This window comes from Arctopsyche grandis, chromosome 9 (genome assembly GCF_051622035.1).
Source record: "Arctopsyche grandis isolate Sample6627 chromosome 9, ASM5162203v2, whole genome shotgun sequence".
Lineage (NCBI taxonomy): Eukaryota > Metazoa > Arthropoda > Insecta > Trichoptera > Hydropsychidae > Arctopsyche > Arctopsyche grandis.
In genome coordinates this window covers 3,591,500-3,615,669 of record NC_135363.1, presented here as the reverse complement: position 1 = coordinate 3,615,669, position 24,170 = coordinate 3,591,500, and the positions used below count along the sequence as shown (strand labels likewise).

General features: G+C 33.8%; 1 protein-coding gene across 1 annotated transcript; it reads left to right on the top strand.

The window, feature by feature from the left end:
- Positions 1 to 4,654: 4,654 nt before the first annotated feature.
- polo (Serine/threonine-protein kinase polo) lies at positions 4,655 to 22,307 on the top strand. The gene is made up of 10 exons (XM_077438451.1): positions 4,655 to 5,036; positions 6,769 to 6,993; positions 7,091 to 7,295; positions 13,568 to 13,760; positions 13,840 to 14,069; positions 17,101 to 17,255; positions 17,353 to 17,531; positions 17,610 to 17,743; positions 20,518 to 20,630; positions 20,923 to 22,307. The coding sequence occupies exons 1-10, from the start codon at positions 4,935 to 4,937 to the stop codon at positions 21,121 to 21,123; spliced, it is 1,737 nt and encodes a 578-aa protein (XP_077294577.1). The 5' UTR covers positions 4,655 to 4,934; the 3' UTR covers positions 21,124 to 22,307.
- The last annotated feature ends 1,863 nt before the right edge of the window (positions 22,308 to 24,170 follow it).

Sequence of the window (24,170 nt, the reverse complement as noted above, 5' to 3'; positions counted from 1 at the left end):
GATTTCAACTTGTAATAAAAATAAATTTTAGAATAATATATGCTTCGTTTGGAAAGTTCCTAACAGAAATGTGCTGTTGTTTCTTTCATTATCTATTCAAATTTAAAAAAAACAGATAACATTTTTTTTATTAACACTAATATTATTTGAATGTTTACATTTTTGAGAATAATTTTGTTTATTCAATGTGTGTACAAAATATCAAAACCAAACATCTAGAGAATTTTATCGAATTCTTATAATTTTACCGTTGGGCTCTTTAAAACAGAACTTAACGTGATATTTTATTTAATTATTGTTATTAGAAAGCACATAACAGTGCGGGTATTGTGCCTTATAGCAATATTTGCTTTCACATTGAGAGTATCAATATTCTATTGGCCTTTACAGAATATGTGATTCTGCATTTATTTAAGAAAATGTATGTACATATGTATGTATCTATGTAACTATTATAAATACATATTTTTGTGCTTAATTGCTATTTCGTACGATAATTATAATTCAAATTGTTGAAAAATATATGTATGTGTTACTATACAGCAATATTTGGTTTTTTTTTTTTTATTTATTCCATTCAAACAAGTACAAATGTATTACAATAGAATAAACAATTTGTCATTATCAAAGTTTACATACTGGTGATATGTAATGTAATCCGAGGACTTACAATATAGTATGTTTATGTAGACAAAATATAAGAGCGATACAACTATTTCTAACAGTTCATTATAAAGGTTTCGGCGATCAACAGTATTCACTTTTAACTGTTATTCCATCATCGTGTATAGAAAGTTTTGAACTAAGAAAAGTTTCCTATGTGCAAGTATAACAGTTTTTTTATTACATTAATATGTACATATATTTTTTATTAAAATTAATCAAGTTTTAGTTCAACGGGATAGAATTTGTTGGACAAAAAAGAATCGGAATAATCGTCTTTTTCGTATATTAATATTTTATTGTACCAAAAGTGGTTTGCATATCTGTATGAACATTGGAAATTGAATAGAGAAGATTTGAAGATACGAATACATACCTAGAGGAAATATAAATATTGATCATAAGGTTTAAAAATAAAATCTCTGTGACATTACTTAGTATATTTTGTGCCCTCAATAGGGCGTAATAATTATATTTATTTAAAGTCAGTTGGCATTCATTCAGTGGCGTAACTAGGAATTTTGGGCCCGTAAGCAAAATATTATCAAGGCCCCCCCCCCCTCGAATTTTTAAATCGAAATACCAAATTTTTGGTTTCGCAACGCAGTATTGATATAAACACAATTATTGTTAATATGTAAGTACATAGTATGATTTTCTTAATTTAACTCACCTATTTTAAAATTTCTTCTTTCGAACCTTACTGTTTGCAAAATCATGAATTAGTTGTTACCGGAAAAGTAAAAAATAACATGAATGTGGTATTTACTTCTGAAAAATAACTCTCTAAACAACTGAACTCGGTAATAAGTAATTCTGAAAATTGCCTTATAGTTATTGTTTCAGAAAGATCTTTCTTTATTAATAAAAGTACATGTATAAATTGAGATTCGAATTGATCTGAGAAAACTGCTGGATATTTTTTTCTGAGATTCAAACAATGGTCTGGAATATATTTTTCCGGCATATTAATAATTTTCATAGGTTCAAGAAAACCGAAATAGTTTTTCACTACCTGCATTCCCGCAAAGCGTGTCTTAATTTGAATAGTCATTTTGTCGATTTATGGCCCCCATCTCCGTGGGCCCGTAAGCATTGCTTACTCCCGCTACATAGTAGTTATGCCACTGTGTTCATTTATTACTTTTATCATATACATATTTCAAAAGCTATGTATGGTATTTCCCCTAATTACGTAAATATAAATGTGAAATTTCTATAGCTTGTATAGAGGTAGTGTATCTATGAATGTAGAGACTGTGTGCTGCCAGTTTTAGGAAGAGGAAGTATATGTACTGGAGAGGTTCCGAATTTGATAATAAACTCAGTTTTAAAGCTTTAATAAGTTTCAGTTTAATGAGCTTAAATAAAGTAATTTATTGTTGAAAAGTACAAATATGAGTTTTGCGAAGGATTCGGTGACTTCTTTTGAATTGCTGTGTAGACCGACTAACTAATAGTTGTGTTCAAATTGTCTTAGTACATCCGGTGTGCGTATATTTAAATGTTCAGATCAACTATGGTTTGGTGTAGAAGGGTGGCGTATTACGTATTACGTATAAATTTCGTCCTTATTTTTGATGTTTTTTTTTTATTACTTTTGCTCGTAAATATTTGGGTTGAAAAAGATTGGTTCAAATGTGCACTTGGCTCAAGTTTTATTTGTGCAAGTATATTATAATTCAGCAAGTATATTATCACCAGCAGCGTGTCGTAAAAATCTGTTTTTTTTTCGCACACCTACATATATAAGGCTGTATGAAAACATCGGTAATTGGATTATTACGCACATTGAGATCGCCCAAAATACGATTTTGCCATGAAAATCGCGAATACGGAATATTTGGCACTCGAGTTCTCGCTAGTATATAGGCTCGTCTATATGGGTTGCGGGGCTGCAGCCTCCCAGTATAGTACAAATGCATGCTATTTTTGTCGTCCATATGGGCTGCAGGGCTGCAGACCTCCCAGTAGAGTACATATACATGCTATTTTTGTCTGCATTTGATCACAGGTATGGTCAACGAGCTATTACATCCCGATTAATCTCTGCAGCCCCCCCTCTATGAATTTTCACAAGCCGCCACTGATGATAGTTATCGTGGTTCGGTGATTACACAAAGTCTCTATAACGGAACATCTGGCAGCTGAAAAGTCCATCATACTAACGAGAACTTGAGTGCGTATTCGATATTGCGTATTCGCGATTTTAATGACAAAAATTGTCTTTGTGATCACAGCAATGTGACTAATAATCTAATTACCACTTATCGTTAGTATTGTTGCGTAAGGGTGGGTGGAGGATCCAAGTAAAAAGCCAACAGTCGTTTCACAGCATTTATTGATGATTCAGGAGATATACGCACTGTCACTGATCCGTTCAGAATGACCTGAGATCGCTTACGTACCGCCTTATAAGGGGTAGATCTCTCAGGACGTCTAATCTGTTTACCTACTGTATAGTCACGTATTCGGATATGTATTTCCAAGACATTGGGTCTTCCCGTACCGATTCTGAGAAATAACTAATAACGGTCATTGTTTAGCCTAAATGCATTTACGAGTCCAGATATAATCTTTGGAAGTAAGTGCATGCATTTAGTTAATCCGATAACAGATATCCATTGGTCTAAGTGCAATTCGCTCAATCCGCGGCGTACGTAACAGTATCATAGACTTTTCGGCTACCAGATGTTCCGTTATAGAGACTTTTGGGCGAGCGCTTTGTGGGCAATAATCACCGAACCGAAAAAGACAGAGAGATATCTATGCCATGCCATTGTCCTGGTAATTGGACTATTCGTCACATTGGGGTGGTCACAAAGACAATTTTTGCCATGAAAATCGCGAATACACAATATTTGGCACTCAAGTTCTCGTTACTATGATAGTTATCGTTAGTGATGTGGCGGCTCGCTTATACGACATGGTCGAGTTTGGTTGCCTTCCTGCAAGTGGGGACCAACCCGGCTGGGTTCGGAGAGCTGCTACTCACTCTGTCTTCAGCTGTCATATAATAAACACGTGCATTAACATGCCAGTCGTCTCATTCGTTCATCCTCCATAGTATGATGGACTTTTCGGCTGCCAGATGTTCCGTTATAGAGATTTTAGTGACTTTGTGACGAGTAATTTTTGACCATTAATCACCGAACCCATTGTCCTATAGATATATTTAAAATATACAAATATATGGTGGTGAATTTATTTTTAACGGTGGAAGTATTTTAATGGAACGGTATTGTAAGACAGGGAAGGTATGTTGACCGTATCCCAGTCTAACGAAACACGTGTTGTGTAGTTTGAAAGAGGATCGTTTATTTTTGTTCAATTGGTACAATGGTTATTGTATGTACGAAGAGGTTTCTTCGGAGATGTGATCTAGTTGAACTCCAGAGGCTCACTCTGCCGGTGGAGGTTGCTGCGTTGCTTTATAAACGTTTTGGGTTGAAGTGTGTCGTGTGCACATATTTTGTTCTTGGTACTCGCGCTGCCCTAGTTATGCTGCGAGCGTGGTTTTATGGGTTCATACGCCTGGACGTAGTTCGTGGTTTTTATGGGTTCAGTGTGTTCTTCCTTTGTTTCCCAGATACGTGTATAGAAACACGTGTCGACCTTTTGACGAGGCGAGCGTGTGCCATGCGTTAATTACTTTCCTGGATATGTGTCGCAGTGACCTGATGAGATCATTTCAGTTGTACTATATGCCTACATATTTATTTTTTTTGTTTACTATTTTTCAATACTTTTTTTTATTATCTATATATTATTTATATGGGCGTTGGGGATTAAAGCTATTATATAATATTAGAAAAGCTATTATTATTATTATTATTTAAGTTGAAGGTTTCTTCCAGAGTGGACATAAACAAAGATCAAAGCGACGAGCAAAATACCTAGAAAAAGGAATTAGAAGTGGTCGACGGGTGTGGCGAAGAGTGATTCCTTCGAGCGATCGGACATCGGCGATCAGCGAGATGTATGTGTTGGCATCCGTGCGAGCGGTTGTATTAGACCGTTTGCGACTCAGCCGGTTTGAAAGTGCGGGTACCGGCTGCGAAGAGGAGGCATTGCTAGCCGTCACTCGGTGCGAAACCCTGTCTGGCCTGTCCTCGTGCGACTTCACCCCGATCTTCCCGCTGCCGATCCCGGTCAACCCTCAGGACGGGACGAGCCTGCCGAAGATCCTAAACCTTCCGCGAAAGTCCACCGTCTCGGTGAAAAGCAGACCCCGCATAAGCGCAAGCACCAGCTTCGACACCACCACCACCATGAGCTCCGTTCGCCACGAGGAGAAGCACGACACCATCCCGAAGCAGATCCTCGACAACAACACCGGCTCCTGCTATGACCGACTCCGATTCTTCGGAAAGGTGAGATACTTCGCTTCTTTCGTCCCGCTCTAGCGCATTCACCCGCCGCATATCTCCTTCTCGCTCGCTCGCCCGTTCCTGCCACGCTATTGGCCAGCGGACTTTTGAATGTTCCGTTATTCGCAACGCATCCTTCAAAATATCATATTTGTTTATTCATTTCTTTTCATTTTGTACTAAGCTGTCCAGATAAAATGCACTACTATAACAAATGATTCATTTATTTATTTTTTACTGTCGATAATATCGACGCCCTTCAAATAAAGTACGCCAAGTAAAAAAAAATCGTTAAAAATTGATTAATATTATCTTATTTTCGTTGTAAACGTTGTTTATGGATAAAATACCGTCTAATCATAAAATAAAAACATCATACGTACAAATATATGTATTTTTATTATAAAAGTACATTTAAGTTAAGGTGACCATTTTAAGGTTTTTTTGCTAAATCGTGAGATAAAACCAGTACGCTTTTTTATGTAATAGAATTTTTTTGTCTAATAGATAAAATATATATACAAATTCTTCAACGAAAATGACGTCTCCTACAAAAATGTTGGCAAATTAGTCAAATGTTGTTTCCAATTATCAGGAACAAATGCACTAGCCGAAGGATTTTTTACTTTGATGAACAATATATAGTCCAATGATAAAAAGAAATTGAATGTTGAAACCTTAAAATATTTGCATATCACTTTGTATAATTTCAACCGGTCTTGTGTAGAATTTTATAAGAGCATTCAATAAAATGAATTAATTTTTTCACAAATGTGCGTCCATGATTCTTTAATCTTCGTTTTAAATAATTGAATTATTTCGATATACGTCTTTGGAATAAAATGATCTGGTTTTGAATTTTGAAAAAATTCTCACAATATATTTATTTATAATCTATATCAGGAAGGCCTAGCAGGTAACTCCAATGCTCCTTCCTGGCTATGAACATTGTACATTTGATACAAGTATTATTTGTATTATACAAAGTAAATACATTAATTAACATCAACAGAAACATCTATGGTAAAATTTGTAAATTTGCAGCATTTTTAAACAATTCAGCGAAATTCGAGATTGCTGAGAACTAGAGATTTGCAAGAAAATGGGTAAGGTTGCCAATTTGTTGGAACCGTTTCAATGAAAATCAGATAAATTGATAGGAAACGGTCGACCTGGAGTCACACATCCAAGGTCTGGCCAGCAGAAACCAGTGGGATTTGAACCCGTGACCACTCTGTTCAAAGCATTATACATTATAACTACTAGTCTATTCTGCTGGTTTAATTTAAGTCGTTATCCTCTGCAGAGGGCCACTATATGCCAAGTCAATCAAGTCTCCTTCTTTCTCGGCATTCCGTTAGCCCAATCGCTTCAGTCGTAGAAGAACCAGTAACGATTTGGTCCGTCGAGTAGGAAACCTTCCCCAAGAATCCTCCACATGTCCATTCACAAGTAGTCTACAAGCTATCCAGCTCTTCTAACTAAATGTCCGAAGAAACCGAGGATTCTTTCGAAACAAACCGATGATAAGCGATCTTAACTTCCTGGAGTACACTCATTAGATACCCTCACATCTCAAATCATCATTATTATATTATAATCAATTGAAAAGTATGCTTAGAAGAGACGGTTATAACACATCAGCAATTCAATTGTAATAGACTGAAATTCAATATGCATGAACAACCCTTTATTTTGATCATATAAACTAACAGTACGTTTCAATCGTTTTCAGGGAGGATTTGCAAAATGCTACGAAATACAAGACAGAAAGACGAGCCAGGTGTACGCCGGCAAGATCGTCTCCAAAAAGCTCATGGTCAAGTCGAGCCAACGGGACAAGATGTCTCAAGAGATATCCATACACCGATCTCTGGACCACAAGCACGTAGTCGGCTTTCACAGCTTCTTCGAAGACAGCGCTAACATATATATCGTGCTGGAATTGTGCAAGAAGCGAGTAAGTCTTCATCGCGCTATGATTTTTAATATATATATATATATAATTAATTACACGTATTGGAATCATTATAAAATATAACGCATTATGATTGTAGTCGATGATGGAGCTGCACAAGAGACGTAGCGCGATCACGGAACCGGAGACGAGGTTTTACATGCACCACATACTATTAGGTGTACAGTATCTTCACAATAACAACATTATCCATAGAGATCTCAAATTAGGCAATTTATTTTTGGATGATAATTTACAAGTGAAAATCGGCGATTTCGGATTAGCTACCAAAATAGAATATCACGGTAATTTCTTAACATTTCAAGATATAATAAAAGTATCGTTCTTCGTGCAAGACCTGATCCTTTTGTTCGAAAGTAATTTATTATTTTCTAGTATCGAAGCTTCGGCTTGTATGCTTTACTTCTAAATTAGCTACGCTGTAATACTTATTGCAATGTAGCAAGTTTTTGATATGAAATCTAGAAGCTAGAGCATTGATATTTGATATAAAAGTTTTAAACAAACTATAGTTTATTCTAATTTTAATGTAAAAACTGCCGAGGATTGAGTCCAGGATGAAGATTGATACTTTTTTTCTAATATATATTTTTATTTGAACAATTTAAACGTCTATTTTGTAAAGTAAATGTACATTTTAAAAAGTTTTTGTACATTACAAAAAATTTGTGTGCATTATATGACGGATACAGATTGCATTAGAAAGTTTGCTTTGATCATTGAAAAAAATATTTGCTACTTGAAAAGTGGATGAAATGTGCATTAAAATGATGGATGAACTTTATCGGCAACGTCGCGAATACCAAAATAGGAACCAACGTTTGGTTAGGTTTTATTTATCTATTTATTTATTTATTTATTTATTTTATTAATTGAAAAATCAACAGACAGGATGTACAGAGATAGGTATAAAAAACACAAAAAGTAAATAAATAATATATGTAACACCCGAGTCCAATAATAGATTTTTACAAAAATGAAAAAGATAAATATAAGGAAAACAAATTAAAAAGTAAAGAATAAAGGCATGACAAAATATGTAGTACATTGCATAATTAAACTATAGTATTAAAATATTTGGAAAAGGTTATAAGATAGAATATAAGAAGAAATTGAAATTTACAAATATAAAAAACAAATGAAAAAGGTAAATACAAAATAAACAAATGAAATGGAAAGGAATGAAAGCTATAATATGATTAAATAGCACATTACATAACTAAACTAAAGTATAAAAATAATGGAAATATTGGAAAAATAGAATAGAAGAAAAAATGAATCAATCGGTCAAGATTCTCTTGATGTTAGACCTGAATTGATGTAGGGAAATACCAAACAGATCAACCTCATTCAGCTCTCCGTTAAACATACGATAAACGCGCTGCAGATAAAAATATTTTTGGGAATTAGTATTGAAAGGATCAAGTGAAAAGAGTGTAACGCGTCTAGGGTATCGAACTGGGATTCTGAAATTAACCTTATTCAGTAAATCAGAACAATCAAGGAAACCATTTATGAGCTTAAAGAAGAATATAGCATCAGAATGTCGTCGCCTGACAGAAAGATTGCTAAAAGAAAGGATTTTTAAAATGTCGGAAACAGTAGAATGGGTATAGGTAGGAAAAAGGTAGCGTAAGGATTTAATAAATTTAAGTTGAACTTTCTCAATACAATTAATATGGGATAAATAAAAAGGTGACCAGATAATTGAGGCAAATTCAAGGTGAGACCTTACAAAGGAAAAATAAAGTAATTTTAGTACATAAGGATCATTAAAGGGTTTTGTTGAGCGGAGTAGGAATCCAAGAGATTTAAATGCTTTGTTGGTAATAAAAGAAATATGTTCAGAGAAATCTAGTTTATTATTGAGTATTACACCAAGATCCTTAATAGAAGATGACGTGTTAAGGATTGAATGATTTAATTGATATTGATTAGTAATAATTGACTTATTTCTAGTGAAATTTAAAATAGAGCATTTTTCTAGATTAATAAAAAGATCATTATTTAAACAATATATAGAGAATCTATCTAGATCTTCTTGTATCTTATGACAATCGTCTATGGTGTATATAGGTTTGTAAATTTTTAAATCATCAGCGTAAAGAAGTATAAAGGAATGTTTGAAGATGTATGAGATATCATTAATATAGAGTAAAAAGAATAAGGGACCTAAATGCGACCCTTGTGGGACACCGGAAGGAATATGTCTAAGTGATGATCTAAAACCATTGAGAATTATGATTTGGTGACGATTTAGTATATACGAAGAGATCCAACGAAATAAATTTCCTCGGATTCCAAGGGACCAAAGTTTATTGAGTAAAAGGTTGTGATTGATTTTATCAAAAGCTTTAGAGAAATCCGTATAAACGACGTCTATTTGGATTCGTTTGTCCATATAAGATGTGAGAGTACTAGTGAAATTAAGCAGGTTAGTCTCTACCGATCTCCCCTTAAAAAAACCATGTTGTTCAGGTATAATGTAGTTTTTGAAATTGGAGAAAAGGAAATTATAGATAATTTTTTCAAAGATTTTACTAATGACAGATAGTTTAGATATAGGACGGTAATTCTCAATAAGATTCTTATCACCTTTTTTAAAAATAGGGGTGATGTAAGATAATTTCCAATAGTCAGGAAATTTACCGTTCGACATAGAAAGATTGAAAAGGATTGTTATGGGAAGAGATAATGGGACAGCACATTTAACAAGGAAAAAAGAAGGCAAACCATCACAACCCGCACCAAGATTAACATTGAGAGAGTTGATGTGACTGAGTACAGTAGATAAGTCAAAATGAAAAGTAGATAAGTTACAAGAAGAAGTATCTGTATTAGAGATAGAAAGGTTAATGGTAGAATCACTATTGAAAGTGGAGTCAAAATAGTCAGCAAAAATGGTACAGATTTCAGAACCATGTGAAGCCGACTTATTTCCATAATACATTACGGAAGGATATGAAGAGGAGGTATTTTTTTTTGAATTTATATATGACCAAAATGATTTGGGATTAGTTTTAATATTATTTTGAATAAGAGAAATATAATTTCTAAAGCAGATTAAAGAATATTTTTTAATTCGAGCTCTTAATAGTGAAAAACTTTGATAATCTAAGGGATTTGAATAAATTTTAAATTTTTTATGGAATTTGTTTTTTTCTTTTATTATTTTAATAAGAGACGATGTAAACCAAGGGGGATATTTGGTACGCTTAGATTTAAGAGTAAAAGGGACGTGGCATTCAATAATATTTTGTAAGGTATCGTAAAATTTTTTACAAGCTAAATCAATATTTAAATTGGACAAAAGTGAATTCCAATTGATATCGCTTAAAATTGGAATAATTGTAGCATAGTCAGCTTTTCTAAAGAGGAAAGTTTTATTATAATTATAATTCAAGGGTGAAGATTTGTTGTAAATTATTGAGATGCAAAAGGATAAATGATGAGAATCTTCATGGATTAGCGTAGAGTCAGCACGAGAAATATATAAGGGGAAACTACTAATAGCTAGGTCAAGAATACGATTATTAGTATTTGACAAATAATTGTATTGATAAAGTTTATTATAAGATAAGAATTGAGTAAAGGAAAGGGAAGAAAAATTAATACAATTGGAAGGAAATAGATGCAGATTTGAGTCGTATTTTGTCCAATCAATAGTGGGAAGATTGTAATCACCGAGTAAAATGAATCGATCCTCTGGATAATTGGTTATTAGATCAGATACTTTATTTAAATGGGTAACTAATAGAGTTTGGTGAGAATTACCAGGAGGAATATAGACAGTACAGATATTTAGTTTAAAAAATTTAGTGGTAATAGTAATCCAAAGGTCTTCTGTGGAAGTTAACCAATTATTTTGAATGACAGAGGGTAGATTATTTTTCACAGCTATGATTACACCACCACCAAATATTTGGTTATGAAGAGAATAATCTCTGTCACGTCGAAACACCTGATATCTGGCATCAAAAAACTCACTATTATTGAATGAGTCATTTAGCCAAGTTTCTGATAGACAGATAATATCATAATTATTAACTAATACATTTTGAAGAAAAGAGTCAGATTTAGTTCGGAGACCTCTGACATTTTGATAATAAATGACAAGACGATTAGAAGACATTGTAAAAAAGGAAGTAGATAGAGCACGTAGTGATATAAATATAAATATCCATATGCATAAATGAAAATAGATATATGCATATAAACATACACATAACTGCATACACAGATAAAGATATGGAATTATTAAGCAAACCATCCTTGGTGATACCAGTTGAAATGCAAAGGTATACATGGACACAAATATAAAAATGAACTCGTACCTTTTTTAGTTTATGAGTAAAATATATGTAAATAGCATAGTTATATAGTAATAATAAAAATAATAAATTATATAGCCATACGTACATAATTGTTTGCACATACATTATAATATGTGATGCAGACCAGTAGACAATAAATGCATAGATAATTATTAGGTTATTAAAATTTAATATTGCACTTAGTCATTTGATTTTGCAAAGATCTGATTCTTTTGAGATTTGTATGATATTGGAGCTCGCACTTTTTCTAATCATGATCTTGCAATCTTTAACCCACAAGTAGGCGTAGTTATATTCAGTTTTCAATTGGCGTGCTCGCTTCAATAATAATTTATTCGTTGGTGTAAGGTGATCCGTTACGTATAGGGTGGTGGGCGGGCCTGGAATATTGATGTCGTTGGTGGTGATGCCGCGGCGGGCGCGCACGGCCGCCATCAGCAGGTCCTTACGACGGCGCTGAGTGAACCGTACGACCACTGATGACGTGCGCACACTCACATCGCTGTTGCCCTCTCGCTGTTGCTGTTGCTGTTGCTGTGAACCTGCAACGCCCTGGGACGGGTACGGCCGCACACGGTGTATGGTGTCAATATCTGTGTCGCACAATTTGTGACCCACGACAGCACATAAGTCATATAATATAGACACTAGATTTTCACCCTTTTTCATAGGTATGCCGGATATTTCTACATTGTTTTTTCTAGAGAATTGATCTTGCAGATTGTTTTCTTGTTTCAGTTCAACAATAGTATTTTGCGCCTCAATTAAACCTTTATTTACATCAGAAAAGCAGGAAATTTTCTTTTCAGCAGTGGTTAGTCTCCCATCAAATTCATCAGACTTAGCCTCTATTGTGAATAATTTATTGTTTATGTCTGTGATTACAGATTTTATGTTTTCAAACTCATTTTTCATGGTATTAAAGTCTGCTCGAAAGCATTTAATTTCATTAAGTATATCAAATAAAGATGGCTGAGGACTGATGACTGAATCTTGAGAACTGAGCATTAGTGATGAGGACTGAGACGGCGGAAGGGGGTTAGGATGGATACGGCAAGAAACGCATCGCCATTTTTCCTTATTCTTTGACGTCATTTTTTTGTATTTTGTTTCCGAAATCCCCACACAATCATGGTGGAAAGGTTCTTCACAAAGCTCGCACAGCACATAATTAGTCAACAACACAACACTTTTGCATTTATAGCAAATCATTGTTAAGTATTATTAGTTATTAGCGTCACAATTTATAATTTAAATAAGAGAATATTCTCAAAATTTCGCACAAAAATATGTATGAAATAAATAGTTTTTTGTTTAACAATGTTGCATTATGCTGTAATATTGTAAATATGCTCTGGGTTCGAGAGTTAATATATAATTTCAGAAATCAGTTTGATCACGTTCCTTGCCAAACGAATATTATTTGAAGAAACAAAAGAACTTTTTTTTTTTTTTTTTTTTTTTTTCTTCTTTTTTTTTTTTTTTTTCAAGTGAAAATTATCTTTAAAATATAACCTTAGAAATCAGTTTAACCACTGTATTTAATCACAATTGCAAAAATTTTAATCAAAAATTAAAGCAACACCAATAACTCTACACAATATGCAAAGCACGACACCATTAACCGACAATATTTACGAAAAAAGCATCCAAATAGCGGACGAGCAAAACAACGAACCAGCTAGTTATTATGCTACCTAGCAATCTATGGTTTGGTTAGGTTAGGTTAAGTTTATATTTATTTAAGATTACATTTCACTAGTGAGAAACAAAAGTAAACACTTTTCACAGGTGATAATTAGAGCCCGGAATCTGAAGGGGCTGTTTATTGTTCAAATATTGTAAATGCATTGTTAAAGGTTTGCCGAACCTTTTTTACAAAGCATTTACAACAATTGAACAATAGGCAGCACGTTTCCGGCCCCTTCAGATTCCGACCTCTAGTGATAATTGTCAATAACGGAAGACAGCAACGTTGCCACTTTTTGTATCCACTCTAATGCTAAAATCTATTTTTTGTCGATTGATCGTTTCATATTTTTTTTAAGGGTCACTTTATAATGCCAAAATATTTCATTCGATGCTCAATGCGCCGAAAATAATGCAAATTTTTAATGCACAAACATTTTTTTTAAGATGCAAAGTATTTTTCTCAATCGTACCCTATTTTTATTATTATTGATTCAGTACTTGTTAAACATTTTCTTTTGTCTTTTGAATAGGAGAACGAAAGAAAACACTATGCGGCACACCGAACTACATAGCTCCGGAAATTTTGCACAAAAAGGGCCACTCGTTCGAAGTCGACATCTGGAGCATCGGCTGCATCATGTACACCTTGCTGGTCGGCAAGCCGCCGTTCGAAACGTCTTCTTTGAAAGATACGTACAAAAAGATCAAAACATGTGAATACAGGTCCGACATTGTATGTGAATCACACGACCAACGCCTAGTGTATTTTAAATGATGTATAATTTTCGTCCTTCTATTCTAGTGTGCCGTCATTTGTACAGAAGACGGCGTCTATCATGATCACGCAAATGCTCCAAACCGATCCGACGCTGAGACCGTCTGTGGATAAACTGCTCGCCAACGATTTCTTCGTATCTGGAATAATGCCGAGCGCTTTACCTGCATCTTGCTTAACGACCGCGCCACGATTAGACCAATTACCTAATATTGAACACCAAATATCAAGACGTCCGCTCACTGAAGTCAATGGCGGTAAACAATTTTCTGGAACATTGCATTTATATACGGCAACAAACTCTCGACTTTCTTACACACTACTAATTACTCTTCTTCCTTATTTTAAAACCTTTGAGAGGCCCTTTGACCCACTTACACAGCCAATTCTCTTGAAAATTAAGCTGCTCGTTGGGCTTTCTGTAACGTTTTGACGTTCACAGAACAAGAACCTCATACTCTTCCCTAAATCACCGATTCTTAATTCATGATATTGTTGCGTAGGGTGTTGATATTGTTCAGGATACGAATGAAAAGCCAAAGTCGCTTCACAGCATTTATTCAACGATTCAAAAGGGCACCGGCTCACTCCGGAATGTCTGATCTACCGTGTGTACCTCCTTATAAAATTCCCCGATCCATTAATGTGTCTAGGTCTGTGAGAACTGCAGTGTATCCTTTGTTCGGGCACTCACTGAGTCCCGTTAGCTTAATCTGGGGTCTCTATTGTTCACCCACAAATCCACTTAGACAGTGGATACTCTCTCTCGTGTTCCCACGTTACACTATATTAATATATTGGTATATATACCAATATATCTATATTTCATTAGTGGTTTTCATATTCTATCAATATAATTAACTAGTGGTTTTAACCGGCTTCGCTCGTTATTTGTAATATAAACCACTTAACATCTTGAACTCTGAAAGCCACTATAGTGGCTTTCGGATATTCGGCTGCCAGCTCGGAAAGCCAGTATAGTGGCTTTGTTAAGCGACTACTTTGAAGCTTTATTTTTAATATTCATTGGCAAATTTTTGAAGTTTTTATTTTACAATAGTGTACTTAAAGGATACGAGATGCTAGAAAATGTATTAATAGGATAATTACAGTAAAGGGTTAGCGTCTATATTGTTTTGTAAGTATATTTGAATTCTTTACCTGCTTCTACATTTGAGTGCGCCGTTTTATTTGGGCAGTCGGTATCGATACATTGTGCTCTAAGGAGGTATTTTCGGTGGGGTGACCATAATTTTACGACGTGCTCGGTAATATTAGTGCATATGGAGAAATAATAAATACAAGTGTTGGCAACATTGAAATTTCAGTTTTTAAACTGTTAGTTAAAATCACATTTTCTATTCGCTACCTACTAGAAAACTTTCAAAACCTAGAAGACTTCCAAAATGATTGTGATAGTGATGATAACTATTTTGTATTTGATAATTTAGAAAATTTTTGATCAAAAACACCATGTATCTGTTAAATCTAATCTTTTCGTCTTTGCCCGCCTTCTGGGATGATCCAACTTTTTTTTTCGATGTGTCCTACAAGTAGGTAACGAATAGAAAATATGATTTAACTAACAGTTTAAAAACTAACCAATAGACACTTTATGAGGGTGGGTACGCATTAAAATACAATGAGTAAACAGACAATAGCTTTGCATCCTTGGACCCAAACTGCCTAACGAACTATAGGGTAGGTATGAAAACATTTCTATAGGCATATTTTAAAAGTTTCTAGTAATAAAACTCATTTATTATACAAAACTGCTGTCATAAATAATACAAGGAATGTAGAACTTATCATTTAGTTCGATTTAGTAATTATGATGGTTTGAAATAATTGAGTTTAGTGACTATATTCGAAAAATGCTATCCCAAATCAACATCATGTTATTATGGTCACAATTGGAGACGAACAGATAGTCCCAAAATAACTGAGCATAATATTTAGCTTTTATCTAAAAAAAAAAATTGCGTATTTTTTGTTAAAATGAATTCACCAATTTGATCTTCGACATAATTTAATAATATGAACAACTAAAATAAAAAAAAATAAATCATAATTTTTTCCATCCTAGAGTAGACTAGTGGTGAAGAGAAATTCCAATAAGAGTGCAATGTGTTAAACATGGCTAGTCTAATACTAAACATTTATTTGTTGTTTTATTAAATTTATTTGAATCCAAAAAAATTATATTCAACGACAGCCAATCAGAAACGAAAGGTTTTTTTATATTATATATAAGGGAATCGGAGCTTAAATTAGAACTGAAAAAAGGAAAACGAAACTGAAAATGGAATCCAGATCTGGAACGATATTGATATTGTTTTCATAGAAAATTTGATCTTTTCTTTTTTTTTAACCAAAACTCTTTCAAAATTATATATTAGATGTGCATATTGTAACTACATGGAAAAGGTACGCGCCAAAAATTTAATAAAAAATGAAATATTTTGGCTCACCAATCAAATCCTATTTGCCTGATTTATAAATATATCTATAAGAAACCATTTTTACAAAGCTTTCATATGTTTTACTTCGCTAATCGTTCAGGCAATATACCTACATTCTTCCGATCGGTTTTATTAAACTTTGCCATTTTTTAAACGTTAAATATTGTACGTTTCGGAAGAGAAATCGAGCCTGTGAGTCGCTCACATACAAAACGAACACCAATGGTTGACTCACAGGTGAGTCGCTGGTGTACTAAGGATTAATAATAAATGAAGGATAAAGGGAGGTTAATTAAAGCAAAATGTTTTTGCGTCCTCCCCCCCCCCACCCTCGTCAGCCCTGCGTGTCACAACGAACTCCGAAACACAACTGAAGTTCAAAACAACATATATGAAACGAAATATTTCTGCTTATCCATAAAAATTGCGTTCCCGCTTCCGACTGTTTTCGTTCGTTTCCGTTTCAAATAAACGCTGCAATAAGTTTTCTTCTGTAAAATACAATTTCTGTAAGTTCAATTTCTAAAACGAGGAATTCCAATGTCAAGTTCCACGAATCCATTGCACTGAGGCGATAAAGTGACTCGACGAGTCGACGACTAATACGTCTTTCATTAAAAATTTTCACAAATATTATTCGAATGATTGCTCCAATATTCGAATAACGAATATTTCAAAATAGGCCGAATATATTCGAATTGGAAACTATTTACTATGCTCATATATGCTTTAGTGTTTATGCCAATTCACACTTTCGAGGGTTTTCAGACGATGAAAGTCAAAAGTAAATGGGTTTCAAGAATTCGTTTGTTTTATTGTTTCACAGAAATCATCTCCACGGTAGTATCGCCGGCCAAGAAAGTACGCAACGGAACCACTCCTAGCGCGTCGGCCGCTGCGAGTCTCCGTCACCAAGCGATGGAGTATCGCGGTCATCTTCAGTCGCTGCTGACTCAGCTCAAATCCTTGTTGAAAGCTCTGGTATATATGTATATAAAATTGAAATAACAAAAAAAAAAAACTAGTCGCTTTATTTAATTTGAATTATGTTTTGATTCGTGTCACGTTTGAATTACAGCCACCGCAGACCACTTCCATTGGTGAAGACGCTTGCGATCCGGCGGCTCAACCTCTGGTTTGGGTCAGCAAATGGGTAGACTATTCGGACAAGTACGGATTCGGCTATCAGTTGTGCGACGAGAGCGTCGGTGTTATATTCAACGACACGACCAAACTTATCATGCTCGGAAACGGAGTGTAAGTTCTCGCCGCAGTTTATTTTTTGTGTTTGTATTATTTGAATTAATTAATTTATTGATTGCGTTTGTTTTATAGGAATGTACATTATATCGACCGACCCGGACAAGAGAATTATATGACGCTGACGACTTATCCTCCAGATTTAGATAAAAAAATGAAACTGCTCAATTACTTCAAAAAGTATATGAGCGAGCATTTAATGAAAGCTGGTTAGTGTTGAATTTTCATACGGTACTGTCGATGATTTCAGCTCGGACATAAATAAATAAGACTATACGATTCAATTCATTCAATTCATCCGTTCACTTTCTGTTTGACGCGTCACAATAAATCATATTTATGGCGGCTAATCGTACATATGTATATGTGGTAGAGATTCCTGACAGATGACATTGTTCAAGACCACGGTTGGGATGTGGCGGTTTAGGTGAAGATCAAACACGTGCGTTGCACAGTCATGTTGTTTATTAACCCGCGGCCGTCTTCTATGGAAGCTTTGGGCGACAAGTCTGTAGCGCGGCTGTCTTCCATAGAATTTCTGAACTTTGCACGAGATTTTGAGCCTTATATGCGCCTATTTCAACTGTTTTAAGGTTCAACATTGGTTGAATATATTACTGAGAGTTGAATACCATGTATTCAATTTGCTTAAAATGAATATATACCAGTCAAAATTAGTTTTTTGTGGAACCATACTGAAACTTCGTTTATGTGACATCACGTCTGTTGAACAATGGCGACGATACGTCTCAATTGTATGAAGAATGATTATTTGACAATTAAGCCAAAACTACGATATATATATTATGTATTTTATTGTTTAAAATAATACTTTATCTGTTAATTAACATATCTGGTTACTTGAGTAAATATTAAAATCTGTATTTAAGGTCGAAAACTCGATTACCAAATTCGCAAAAAAGGTGCCGCGTACAGGGCTTGTTCGCTATATTTATTGCCGCGGGCAAGGGTTAAGACGATACGTGTGGAGGTTTAGCGACCAACCGCGCGGAGCACAGGTCCAACTGCGACTAACCGTCACATCTCTGCCCCTTTTCATCCCCTTCTCACAATCAGTCGTAACATACTCTTTCTCAGCCATAGCTCATACATCAGCCTTTCGTTCAATTTCAACCCTACATTGATAAAGCAAACCATATTCGATTTGCTTTACGATTGATTGTGTGATTTATGTATTTATTACCATTGCACGCTATTGAGCTTTTGGTTCATATTTGATTGACTATAATAACACTGAGCAACAAAAAATCACGTTTTTGAGTTACCAGAGCGGAGACTAGCCAATCTTTACTAAGTTTGACCCACTGAATTCGAATATGATATTGATTTTTGTTGGTGGGTGATCGTTTACGAGATATGAGCGTTTAAAAAAATGCGCGATTTTTACAGTTTTTTGGCTTTTGCGGTCTTTAACTCAAAATTTAGGATTGGTACGCTCAAAGTGAGTATTGAAATCAATAGTCAGATATTTTTCCTATTAATTGTTATATTTCATTGCTTTAAAATACTTCTAATTAATTGTCTAGCGAATTTTAAAAGTCAAAAATATATTTTTTTTACGGATTTGTTTCCCGTGCTCGCTTGCACAAACGCTTCTGTTATACGCATACGGGAACTGAACGAAAATCTTTCTTACGCAAAAGCCGGTCGAGTTAGTAAGTTTATATAAAAATAAAAAATATTGAGATAGAAAACCAATCCTTATAAATGTGGTGAAATAAAAAATTTGCCAAATAAATGAAAAATAGCACGGGAAAAAAATCCGTAAAAAAAAATATATTTTTGACTTTTAAAATTCGCTAGACAATTAATTAGAAGTATTTTAAAGCAATGAAATATAACAATTAATAGGAAAAATATCTGACTATTGATTTCAATACTCACTTTGAGCGTACCAATCCTAAATTTTGAGTTTAAGACTGCAAAAGCCAAAAAACTGTAAAAATCGCGCATTTTTTTAAACGCTCATATCTCGTAAACGATCACCCACCAACAAAAATCAATATCATATTCGAATTCAGTGGGTCAAACTCAGTAAAGATTGGCTAGTCTCCGCTCTGGTATTTTTTTTTGTTGCTCAGTGTAATCAATTGGTATTTGAAATTTGAAGCTATAAACAGTGACTTTGGTTCATTGTTAGTATATGTATGTGAGACATAGTTAAAACTATGTAGGGTTTCTGATTTCCCAGACTATGACGATTTGTAGGATCCGAATGAAAAGCCAAAGTCGTTTCACAGCATTTATTCAACGATCCGAAAGGTTCACTCTCCAGAATAATCTTATCTACCGTGTGTACCTCCTTATAAAGGACAAGTTGAACAACATAGCTTCCCTGATGTATTGTCTAGGCATGTAAAGGTCTACCGTGTGGTGTCTATTGTTCTGTGAGAACTATAGAGTGTTCTTTGTTCGGACTCCCCGTTAGTCTAATCCATTGTCTCTATTGTTTACCCACTTAGGCAGTGGATACTCTCTCTCTCTCTCTCTCATGTTCCCACGTTATAATATAAAAATTATTAAAAAAAAAGTTAACAATATATCTATTAACTGGATATTTTGCAAGGTTTTGGCCCCCGATAGAGACTTTTATTTACGCTATTTTTTATTACATCCTACTTTGATAACTCCTTGTTTGATTTTTCATTCATCATCAAACAAGCAATTGCGTCTTCTTCATCGGAATTTAATAGTTTCTTCCACTGTGGAATCGTCGATACAAAACAAATACATTTACTTCATAACAGTTTCGCCGTAAAATCTACATATATTCGCCTTTATTATAACCATTTGGGGAAAAAATATTTTTCCCTGGATTCTCAGGACATTTCATAAATTCCCAGGAATTTTTGTCCTTATAGTCTTATAGTCGGCAATTGAATCAATCAGACCTCAACTTTAATACTCGTCAATATAAATTCATTATTGTAGTAATATTTATGTTATTTTTCCTTGTTTTTAGGGGCGTCTATACCAATTAGAGAAACTGACACGATTTCCCGAATTCCATATTTGCACGAATGGTATCGAACGAGAACTGCCGTTGTGATGCAACTCACAAACGGCACAGTCCAAGTATGTATTTATTTATTTATTTTAATGTTTGAACCATTGTGGCATTACAGTGTATTAATGTGCAATTGGATTATCAGTCACATCACGATCGCCGAAAGACAATTTTTGCCATGAATACGGAATATTTGGCACTCGAATTCTCGTCAGTATGATAGAGTTATCGTTAGTATGATCTACTTTTCGGCTGCCAGATGTTCTGCTATGGAGATTTTAGTGACTTTTGGACGAGCGCTTTGTGACCAATAATCTTCATACCCACTTTTTCTATCACGTTTTATTATTTCTTTTCCAGATTAACTTCCAGGATCATTCCAAGATCATATTGTGTCCGTTGATGTCGGCCGTGACGCACATAGACACCGAGAAGAACTTCCGAACGTACCGATTCTCAACGCTCGCCTCCTTTGGCTGCTCGGACGAGCTCCGCCACAACTTGAACTATGCCTGCGAAAAGATTCGCTATTGGATTCCTAAAACTGCCACCGATAATTGATTACGTCGAATTGTACATTGTTATTCTTACGTGTAATTAATTTTAAATGCAGCATTCCCCACCTTCCAGTGATGCTTAGTTGTTAATACGATGTATTGAGACTGATTCTCGCAATACACACACAACGAAGTGATGATGGTCGTTTGTAATTTTATATTTAGTGATTTACGATTGAATAATAAAAATTATACATTCACAAAAACAGTTTTACACGTATGTACGATTGATTTTATTTCCGTCTATTGTTAAATTTTCAGACTGTGACCTTATTACGATACATTATTTAATTTTATTATTATTTATTCTTACCGAATGCTCAATTTGACTTTTTTTTTTTTCCTCTTCAATTTTTATCTATTTAATACATAATTTAATTGCCAGTACATATTATTTTATAAAAATTATCTATAGCAAAGTCCGGCGGATGTAAATGTTTTTTTTTTTCCGTTGACGGATTTTTGCGCTTTAGGTACGTACGTTTACAGTTCCTGGCCGATAATCAATAATGTAATAACTTAAAAATGTGATATGTATTTGTATGAAATGTGTGTCTATGATGGATTGCATATTGTAACGTGATTGTAATCTGTATGTTGAGAGTTTTATGGATTGCATTTTACAATTAAATGCATTTTACGATTTGTCTTTTTTTAATTTTTAACGTAACGAATATATATATATGATCTGCACAATCTGATTTCAATTAATGTATGTATGTCAGTTTTTTTTTACTACCGAACTTTTGTTTTTAGATCCGTTGTTGAATGTTTTCTATGATTGTTAATTTTATACTGATTTATTATTAGCCTTTAAGTATCGCTTCATACAATCTACAAAATTGCACCTTTAATTGTTGTAATAAAAAAGAAATACATATTTATTTTATGTGGACGCAATATTTAGCCGGGCATCTGTGAAATGTTGTCCCGGTGTTCAGTATTTATCTAGTGAATCGCGTTAATTGAAATTTGTCAGCAGCGTAAAGAAATTGTATTTATTAGTGTTTACAACTTTGTTTCTGAATAAATATTTTGCAGTGTCAAATTGTTATGTCTTTGCTTTTAACGATGACAATTTTTGTGCAAAGTTTAGCCGTTTATACGTTACGCTTTGTCCACTTTTATAATAATTATTATCTAATAGTAATGAATTTTGTAATAAAAACATTTTGATATAATCATCTTACGAATGTATTTTTTATTATTCAATCGCTAAGAGATTTATAAGATGTATGCATTTTTCAGATGTTTCCGAGCTAACATTCTACGGTTCAATCCAAATTATCAAAAGTTGTATGTACTTGCGGTTACGTGAATTGGTTTGTTATTGGTTGATCCAATTCTGTCAAATTGAGGGTTTTTTCTACCCTTTATTTGTACCGACTGATCATGAACAAACTATTTACAAATCACATATAATATGAGAAAAGTATTTGTGATCAAAGTAAAGAAACTAATGGTCTGTCCCCATTTTTTTGATTCTATGCTATACTCTAGCGTTTAAAGATATGTTCCACGAAATATAATGCTTTTATTTTGATGTCGGAACTATAAACCATCGTCCTTAGTTATTTCAAAATATATTCACCAGATGAACTTGATTCATCTACGGACTACAAAAAAGAAGATGAAATTAAATAAACGAAACAGAAACTGTATATATAAATTAAGCGATGTATATTATTTAATCTTCCTTGTTGAAGAATTGTCTTGAATATCCTTATGGTCTCAAACTAGAATCTTCGGTTTTTTTTCAGTCGTAAGTACGAATCGTAGCACAGTGGTATTTGGCCTGAAAACCTGGCCAAAATGGTTTTTTTACCAGAAATTAGCATTCTGTACTATTACATGCGAGCTATTGACAATTGTGAACAATCTTAAAATTGTTGATAATTTTTTCTAACAGATATTAGTTTTTTTCTTCTAAATCTTTGAATTTTTGAATAAAAAGCCTTTCGGTGCTTCGTCTTATTTATATCATGTAGATACTTTCAGGTCATAAACATGACGGAATCCAAAGGAACTGGAATATAAATAAAAAATGAAAATAAGTAAAAAATTGGCGTTTCAAAATACGCTTAATTATTATTCATTATTTTTTTAATGGGCAAATTCAGGCAAACTTTTTTTTACTAGAATAAAAGTAGAGATCTTAAAGTTTAACTAATTGCCAATATTTTTATATTAAACATTATTTTCACTGAAGGTTTTGTATATTTAAATTCATCTATTAGATAAAAATGCGTACTGGTTTTATCTCACTCAAAAAACTCAAGATACTCAAAAAACCAGTACTGCACTGGTAAAAACACTACGAATGGTTACTTTATATTAGTGGTCTGTGGGATTTAATTGGCAAGAAAGTGTGGGGGGGGGCTCAGGTGCATTTTAAGTTTTAGGCCCCCACTTCAGTAAAAAAAATGCTATCGTCCGTTTTAACCATGCTTTTCAGTATATTTTTTTGATTTTTAAATGCTTTTTATTATTACGAAATTATGTTCACAATACATCTTATATCTATTTTAATAGCTACTAATCTACTGATCATTTTCTATTTTACAATTTTAATTTAATTTGGTTAGTAATCACAGTATTATATTATTCTAATGTTAATCTAAAGCATAATAGGAAAAAGAGCTCAAAAACCTATTTACAATCCTTATAAATGTTCATAATACATCTAATACATAATATTAATTAAAGACTATCTAAAGTCGATGACCTAAAGCAGATTGTGTTTAGGTAATCTGTGTTTATACCTGAAGGGTATAGACATTTTGTTGTAATCACCGAGACTCTTCACAAGTGTGTTAGTATGGTTATTAGTGATTCTTTCATAGAATCTACTGGTTAGTTTGTTAGTAATGTCTGTAACAAACGGAATATTATATATAGCATGCAGTTTTTTCAGGTTAGTATATATGGGTGTATTATAAATTATTTTAAGGGATTTATTTTGTATTACTTGGAGCTTGGAAAGGTTAGTATTCGAGGCGTTATTCCATACAGGTGAAGCATAGGTTAATAATGGTAATATGAGCGCGCGAT

Coding starts and splice junctions, on each gene's coding strand:
- polo (XM_077438451.1), top strand. CDS start 4,935: ATGAGCTCCGTTCGCCACGAGGAGAAGCACGACACCATCCCGAAGCAG. Junction 14,070..17,100: donor GCTCACTGAAGTCAATGGCG/GTAAACAATTTT, acceptor ATTGTTTCACAG/AAATCATCTCCACGGTAGTA. Junction 17,744..20,517: donor CGAGCATTTAATGAAAGCTG/GTTAGTGTTGAA, acceptor CCTTGTTTTTAG/GGGCGTCTATACCAATTAGA.